At 30.0% G+C, this 9,275-nt stretch overlaps 1 protein-coding gene across 1 annotated transcript; it reads left to right on the top strand.

Moving 5' to 3' along the window:
• Positions 1-410: 410 nt before the first annotated feature.
• LOC145666947 (trypsin-1-like) lies at positions 411-9,186 on the top strand. Its single transcript, XM_081734570.1, has 7 exons — positions 411-472; positions 1,335-1,432; positions 4,384-4,469; positions 5,454-5,601; positions 5,906-6,019; positions 6,468-6,608; positions 8,966-9,186. The coding sequence occupies exons 1-7, from the start codon at positions 427-429 to the stop codon at positions 9,107-9,109; spliced, it is 777 nt and encodes a 258-aa protein (XP_081590696.1). The 5' UTR covers positions 411-426; the 3' UTR covers positions 9,110-9,186.
• Positions 9,187-9,275: the final 89 nt, after the last annotated feature.

Here is a 9,275-nt window from a genome sequence, read left to right as displayed (position 1 = left end):
AATACGTACGATATAGATTGTTCTTGTTTTTTTTTAAAAAAAAAAAAGTCTAGTAGACAAAATTATCTAGTTGAGGAGATCCATTTAGTTTCACACTGATAAACTGTGTATCGGTTAACTCTGAATGAAACACTGATATATATGTTATTTGTAGTGAATGATAAGAAATGCTCATCTTGGGGAAATTGGACACATTTTCTAACACAATTCCTAAGCAGTGTTTATGTTTTCATTGGGAAAACCCTATCACGCAGAGATAAAAAAATCCATTCTTTTATTATTCCCAATAATAGGATACTGCTAAAAAAATCTTACTTCTTTAAATTATCTAACATTTGCTATTCTGAAAAGAGATTTTATAAGATAAAATTTAGTATATAAGTCTGGGCCTCTCGTTTAATATCACACATTTCACTATACAGCATCATGCTTCGTTTGTTTCTATTTGCTGGTTTAGTAGTGTGCGCTTTTGGTAAGTTTGTCTTAAGCTATTCTAGAAAGTATTTTAATTCTAAAATTTAATTTATGATTTGAATTGAGTCATTCTGACTGATCAAATTATATTACGGAACAACATTTTTCGGTATGCATTATTTGTATAAATACTTAAATTTATTCCATAAATTACGATTTTCCATCTTTCCAAAATGTGTGAAGTATGAACTACGTCAGACTAATGCCTGACTATGAAAGTCAATGGCGAAACGAGAGGAAACTTACGTGTTGCTAATTTTGTTCAAAGACAAAAATTTCTAAACCGTTCTAAGTAAAAGGGAATACATACTTTTCTGTTGTCCTAATGTTAAGAATAGTGCATAGTGAAATTCTGTTACGTTTTCCGAAACACAACATATAAAATTATAAATTTGCTTAAAATGCCGTTGAAAAACTTTAATTCATTGTAAAAAGTAATTGCTGGGCGTAAAAAGAGAGAGTTAATCAAATTCCTGAAATCTGTCAACAATAATTAATTAATATGTTTACATGTTATTGCTTAAGAAAAAACTCATTAATATCTAAAGATAAAGGATTAAATAAAAACAAAGTTAAAAACTGACAATGTATCGATTTTCAAATATTTATTTATTATTTTATTTTACTTTTTCAAAAGTTCATTCAATTTTTATTTGGACACAAAACATTTCCAAATTCCATTAATGCGTGTTTCTTATTTTATATAGCATGGCCCCTTTTAGCCTTATTTTATAATATATTTACTTCTTAATTAAGTATTTATAAACTGATTGGCTCTAGAAAGCGTTAATCTAATTTACACCTTGCTATAAAAAATTAAAGAATCTAATGTGAATCCAACCTGAATTATATCATTTCAGCGACACCTAACTACAAGTTCTTAGGAAGGAAGAACTTCTTCCCACATGGAAGGATCGTAGGGGGCAGTCCTGTTGCACCTGGAGAATTTCCTTTCCAGGTGAGTATCTCTCCAATAATTGATAGTGAATTTGAACCGATAGAATTGCTTTTACCAAATTAAAGTCAAGGCTTTGCAATATTTATTTTTTTACACATCTGATAAAACTTACCAACTAGGTTGAACAATGTAATGTTATACCATAACCTATATACCTAAATATTTAAAATAAGTTTTCTTAGAGAGTATCCATAGAAATATATTACAGTATTTTGATGTGGTGTTCACTTCAAGCATTTGAAGGATTTTCATATTACTCAAAATTATGTATCCATATTCACAACTCCAACAAAAGTTTGCAAAAATGACTCTTATGGTATTTCGATTGATGTTGAGACTGATCAAATGTAAAATGTAATATACTATTTTCAATATCTTCGTAAAAAAAATAAATAAAATAAAGGGGCAGGAATGGGTTGAAACATATCTTGTCTAGACTACATGTACACTAATTGTGATATCCATTTTACACTCTGTAAATATATTAACAAAGTATTAAACATGTTCAAACATGAAGCTCTAAATAATGCGCAAGAGACTAAATTATGTCTAGCTTGGGAAATATTATTACTCATTACCAATACTAATCTTAAATCAAGCTACTCAAACAAGTCAATTTTTTTGAGTGCTTCATGTCTTTAATGATTTATTGTTACTATCATTGGAAGCGTAATTTGAAGAAATGTTAGAATTCAATGAGGTGTTACTATTTCTTTTATGAGAAAGAGATATTTACACTTATTCTTAGAACAAACATTTCAGATGAATATATAACGTAATAAATATTTTTCTCTCCTTTCAAAACTTACGGAAAGATTTTCAAACGTTTTAATATGTTAATTTTTATGCCCTCTAGAAAGATGATCCTGCAACAATTTCATGGATATACACCAGCGGTTAAGAACTTGACACTGCCTTTTACCTGGAATATTGAATTCGTATTCCCCTTACACTAGTGTAGTTCCCTAATATCGCCTCGAAGAGTGTTCTTACCTATCTCTCTGGAAATATTCTACTCTTAAGTAAAAGAATGGATTAAATCATTTAAAATCACATTCTTTCTCCATTTGGGCGTTCATGTTCTTCATTGACATTCGCAGAAGTATCGGACTGATAACTTGGCACGACTTCAACAACTTAAAATGGACGTGAAATTTGAAACATGGAACATAAGAAGTCTTTATAGGGCAGGCACGTTAAAATCCGTAGCCAGTTAGTTAGTGAAATATAGGATTAACCTAGTAGAAGTTCAGAAAGTTAAATGGGAAAGAAAGAGAGCAGTAAAGTTCGAAAATTGTACGTCCTTCAACCAGAAAGGAAATAAAATTCAACAACTAGAAACACGATTTTTCATTCATAAATGAATAACTTCAGAATTCGAACGGGTAGAATTTCTTAGTGATAGTCTTCCTATTATTACTCTTAAGGGTCGGTCGTGTGATATTATTGTTTTAAATGTACCTACCTGGACCCACTATTTCTTCGTTCAGTAATGCAGAAATATGAATACTCTGAAGTGCAAGGTTCTACCACTCTGGAAAAAATATTAGAAATACTTGAGATGGTTATTGCGATGATACATCCATCATTCCAAGCACCAAAATGATTATAAACAAATCCAGAGATACATTTTTAAAAGTTAAACACGAGCGACTTCAAATTGAATTATACAGAAGTTTTCAACAAACTGTTGAACAGAATATACGTCGTAGTCGTACGTCGTAGAAAGTATTCAATACCAAAGACCATCTTTCAAAACTTCTGGCGCCACTTCTGCTTCAGCTTTAGCTTATAGCTAAAATCACTTCCTGAAAGAAAATAAATATACTTCCTTCCACATAGTTTTGTCTCCGGTAAACTCAAAGTGTATGGTAATTGCACTAACACCTAGTTACTAAAGAACATAATCTGCATAAAAATTACAAGTAATTGCATTTTAATTTACTTTATTTCCGGAGAGGGTAGAACACGTTTGTTAACTTCTAGGTACTTTGAATTTGTGTGCCTGGAAGGAATACAGCTGCTCAACAATGTAATGCTTATCTCCCTCTGTTTTATTTAAAGAGCAGACATTATGAGAAAAAAAAACAATATTAATGTGAAACGCAAATACTCTGTTTTGTCCTTAAAGTCATAAAAGTACAACATATTTTCACATATTTTTTTAACGTCGATTTTGGAACGTGGAAAGTTATAATCGACTTAGAGAATGTATATCTTCTTCAAAAACTTTACTTTTTCAGAGTATAATTAAACTATGCGTTTCTGATAAGGAAAAATAACTTACAAACAAAGGACCATACAAATATATATTATTATAATATATAAATATCAAATATAGAGAATATTGCAACATGAGTGTTAGTATTCTGAGTTGAAGTTAGCAGTTCATATGAACACAAAAACAAGCATAGGACTTAACTATTAAGCATCAGTTATGGAAATTTGATACCTTGTTTCAACTCGGAATCTTATCCTTGGTAGTATACCATTATTTAAAGTTGAAGTGGTTTCGGATTTTGCTAGTTAGAAAGATGTTATTTGAGATTTAAAAACGTCTTCGGTTTTCAGAGTGTTCTATGCTCAGATGCATTTATCGATCTTTGGTCAATTATTATTTTGATAATCGTTTCAAGGTATATAGTTCTTAAAGAAAGAAACTAAACATTTTATTCGAAGTGTGTGAAGAGATAAATTAAATATAAGGATATTTTTATACAGTAAATGTAGCTTCAAGAAAATTGACGGGATTTTAGAATGTTCAATTTCCGCCAATAAATTATAACAGGAGAAATACTGATCAAAATAGAAATCCTTAATTGGGATTCCATCTGGTAACCGACCCGATAATGGCATATACACAGAAAATACTCAGGTATTCTACTAGCAACAAGCTGGTATTGTTAATATTAATATTGGCAAACTACTAAGTGTGAGTTTTTGTATTGCAGGCATCGGTCCAAGTTCTTGGCAGTCATATCTGTGGAGGAACCGTCGTAAGTGAAAACTTCGTAATCACTGCTGGCCATTGCTCAGAGTAAGTTATTTTATATTGCATTAGTAAATAAATAAATTCAATTATATTGGTCAATTACTAATTGTTTTAAAGTATAATAGTACAATGTGACAATTGGTAATATCAGAATACGATATGTAAGGAAATCTTGATGATGCAAGTCATCATGCACTATTAAAGAGAATTGATTGCTCTATTCATTTCTAAGGGAATCGAAGTCTTCTTATTGATCATTATAAAAGTGATCAATAATAAATGTACTTACAAATAAATACCGTACATATAGTACATATAATTCAAACATCTCTAATGTATAACACATACGTTTTGTTACATTACATTCTTCTCTGTACCAACATTACGAAATATTCTAGCTGTTTTCCGTAGTATTCACAATTCAGCTCAACATATCACAATACTTTATATCAAATAAGTTAGTGTTTTATACCTCTCATCAATTACTATCTTTAAAAATCGACCTTTCAGGTATTCTCACAAAGTTTTGAAAATAATCGTTTGCGAAAGGCTAATTTTACTTCTGTACATCATTTCTAAGCTCATTACTTTACTTACATACTTAATAAGTACCTTCTTAATACACCTACTTGGAGACTACACTACTTATACCTTTAAAACTTATAACAAAATAATATCTTTCATCTAGTTCCTTCTGCAAACTAAAGAAAATATATGAACTTCGCCCTCTTCTAATTAATTTGACCTATCACATATAATAAACCTATAGCGTATCTATTGTCTTTCCCCATTCTAACTCCAAGTTGTTCCTTCTCACTTGGTTGAACAAATGGTGGAGCAAATGGTGGTGGAACAAATGTAACTTGATATTTTCTTCTCTTAAAAAAACAGTTTAGAAAAGCTAAAAAAAATAATTTAAACCATCCATTATTTTTAACTCTGCTCTATACGATAATTCTGCTAAAATAACTATACGTGTTAATCATAATTTACACTAGAATAGAAATTTATTTTACATTTATTTAACAGCTATAATAGGAGATATTACAACATTGTTGCTGGAATTACCAACCTGAACGAAGAAGGACAGTCCCGTAGTGTAGCCGAGATTACTGTTCACCCAGATTATGATACGCTATGGAGTGGTATTCCAATCAACGACATTGCCGTATTCAGAGTAAGTTAAACAAGAATATTTACATTCAGCGTAAGTTATATAAATAACTCCAAGACATAAATGGAAATGTTCTAGCAGTAAATACCCTTGAAATACAAGCTTTTGTGAAATTAAAATCAATTTATTACATTAATTTTTCATTTTGGTGCAGGATATGTATTAAAGTTCCATATTCCTAAAGACCAGTAGTGAATTTACAGAATTCTAGCAAATGGTATGAGTTCAAACTAAACTAGAATTTTAAACGATTATAAAAATATAATGTAAACTTCAAGAAATCACCTACGTTTATCATTTTTAACAGGTTAGCGAACCTTTTGATTTGAATGATAACCTTCAACCTGCTCAACTTCCTTCTTCTGGACAAGAGCTCGCCCCAGGAACTGAAGTTACCATCACTGGATGGGGTACTACAGAGGTAAAATATATATATCAAGATGTAGACGTTTGCACTTATTATCTAGTGTTGAAATATGAATCTATCATATAATATTTGTGTCATTATTTGCGTAAAAACATTTAACGTATTCTGAAATATTTCTAATCATAAATTAAGAGAACAAGTTTAAATAATCTGAATGCCACAACGAAATTTGGACAAATCTCAAGTGTGTATTTGCACCCCAAATATTGAAATGTGCAAATAAAAGACCTATGTAACACTGGTGTTTACAATAAAACAAACAGCTTATCATTTATTCACACTGTTCTTTAACTGATTTAAAAGAAGAACATTGGTTTCTCTCTATTAAATATTTCTATCAGCGTTAATAAAAAGAGTTTAAAGTTTCCATTAATATTCACTGATATTGTATTAATTGATTATCCTTAAAACTATCAATTAAATGTATTTTATTATGCTACAGGAGGGTGGTGATGTGTCTGATGATCTCCTGCAAGTTCAAGTTCCCATTGTAAGTGCTGAAGAGTGTGATAATGACTATGGTGGAGTTCCTGAAGGTCAGATCTGTGCTGGTGTTCCTGAAGGAGGAAAGGATTCATGCCAAGTAAGAAATTTGGATATTTATTTCTAATAGTTTAGAATACACCTATGTTACACAACTAATAAAATGTAGTGAAGTCCACTTAATAATGAATATCTCCAAGATTGTAAATTGCCCTAATAACACTGATTTTGCGATGTTAGACTTGATAAACACTCTTTTTCTTTACGTGTAAAATAATTATGGAGCATTTTTATATGGGCAAATGATTTCGAATTCACAAAAGTAAACAGTTTGAGTGTTATATATCATGTTCATTATTATGATAAATAATGTTAAATCACAGAATTTATGAAATTTTGAATGGATAGTATATCTTATTCCAGATAGATAACTATAATAATAATAATAATAATAATAATAATAATAATAATAATAATAATAATAATAATAACAATCTACCGCCAGGTATTAACATTTTAACACTTTAATATTTTAACACTTGGAAAATTGTATTCGATTACTTCGAAATTTCAAGAATGCAAAGAGAGTGAAACGATTAGCGATGTAGCATCTGATGCGTGCTGTTGGAGCTTTCTTGAGTAGTTATAAGGAAAAGACGAAGAGACGCAGTTACATATTGGAACTTTATTTGACGGACATTAAGTTACCCCGAACATTGAAATATATATTATTCTTACACGTGAAAACATTCTCAACGGGTTTTCGTAGTTGCTTACCAGAAAGAAATAGAATCTCCTGCAAACTCAATTCCAAAGTTAGGCTGCAACCATAATGATACGAATATTAAGTCATGACAAGACGAAAGCAAAACACACTGACGACATTCTGCGTCACTTTCCATTCTGGCATTGATCTTATCTCGTCGTTAACAATTAAATTCTATTTACAATCTCACTTTACCTGGAGGTAGATTGACACTATCATTAGTAAATTGTTGATCTTCCTTTAGGCTAAATAACATAAACTTCTGACCTTAAAACGAAAGATTTCATTTAATTATTAGTAAATTGCTAAGTTATTAGAACTTGTTTTGGTCTCATTTGTACTATTTATGGTTGTGGGCAATTTCGAAAATGAAAATTTATGATCAATTATAGCATCGGAAAATTTATAGGAAGTAGTCATACTCTATATATTACTGTTTCTTTCTCTTGCTCGCCTAGTTAATCTCCAGCATATTGAATATGTGAACTAAATAATATCTTAATGATTTGTAAACAAGGGTATCAAGTCTGTAATATACTAATTTCTATAAAGTGTTAAAATACTGTTTGCAATAATTTGTGAGAAAATGCTTCCCTTTCTCATCATTCGTAACCATGTCACAGCGGTACTGAACTTCTTTGTTTCTCCAGTCGAGTAGACCAGTGCGTTTTTTTCGCAGGTCATTCTTATATCGTACGATATATATTTACTACCATTTTAATAATTTTCTTTTATTTTCGAAATTTTAATTAGCAACAGATTGGGTCTTTACTGAAGCTATTTTAATAGAAAAAATTAGACTCTTTCGTACTTAATTAAAAACATTCTAGAAATATCTTTTAAATGAAAAATCCACAGCGAACAATATTTTCCACTAAGGCTTTCGTAGTAGTTATAAGGGCATTTTTCATTGGGGACCAGAAGTAGTTACAAATACATTACGCTTTTTAAACTGCCTACATAACGCATTGGTTGGTGGTGACTGTATTAGGCAAAATGAGGTTAAAGTGACTTGAGCTATAATGTCAACATTAATAATGTAATACTCTTTATGTCCCTAACGAGAAGTACATACTCAAGATATAATGAAGCCTTTCTCATCGTTTTCTTTTCATCCTTAAGGAATGTGATTATATATATGCAGATACAATGGTTACTTGTATAAACTACTTTGAGTTTTAGTAAATAGATAAGAACTTTGTAAGCTACGGAAGTATCACCTCCGTTTCTCATTCATACCTTGCATGTTGATACGTATCAAGTGGAAGAGAGAGAAAATGCTTCTCTACCTTAAAATTTGTTGCAGTATTTACTAAAACTTAAATAGTTTGTATCAAAACATATATATATATATATATATATATATATATATATATATATATATATATATATATATATATATATGAATAATCTTTAAATGTAACTTTCTTGATATATTGTGTAGAGATTTCTATATAACTTATTTATACAACTTTCCATTTAAAAACTCCAATTAATAATTTTACTGCTGATTGCAAAATTAATTTTTCTGGTTGACGTATTTGAGTATGGATGAATTCTCAAGAAACAATCATTTGTAGTTTGGAAATTATACTACACACTTCTCTATTGCATAAAATTTTATATATTGGTTGTTTACTGCAGATTATATTTTGTTACCTCAAAACATTATAATACTATGTTATTTACAGGGAGACAGTGGCGGTCCTCTTACTCAAGATGGTGTTCTTTATGGCGTTGTTTCCTGGGGCAATGGCTGTGCTGAACCAGGATATCCTGGAGTCTACACTGATGTCGCTTATTTCTTGGACTTTGTCAATAGTGTTATTGGATAAATTATGCATTACAAATGTCAGTTTTATTACAAACGTATACTAAAAATTAAAAAAATAATAAAAAATATTAAATTATTTATTTTATTTGTACTTTTATTCTTATTGTGTATATAACTAATATATGAACGGTTCGTTGTTACACTCTTTTACTATGAACTACTTCACA

This window comes from Thermobia domestica, chromosome 1 (genome assembly GCF_964235325.1).
Source record: "Thermobia domestica chromosome 1, izTheDome1.hap1.1, whole genome shotgun sequence".
Lineage (NCBI taxonomy): Eukaryota > Metazoa > Arthropoda > Insecta > Zygentoma > Lepismatidae > Thermobia > Thermobia domestica.
Note: the sequence above shows the minus strand (reverse complement) of the source record. Positions and strands in the feature narration are given on the sequence as shown.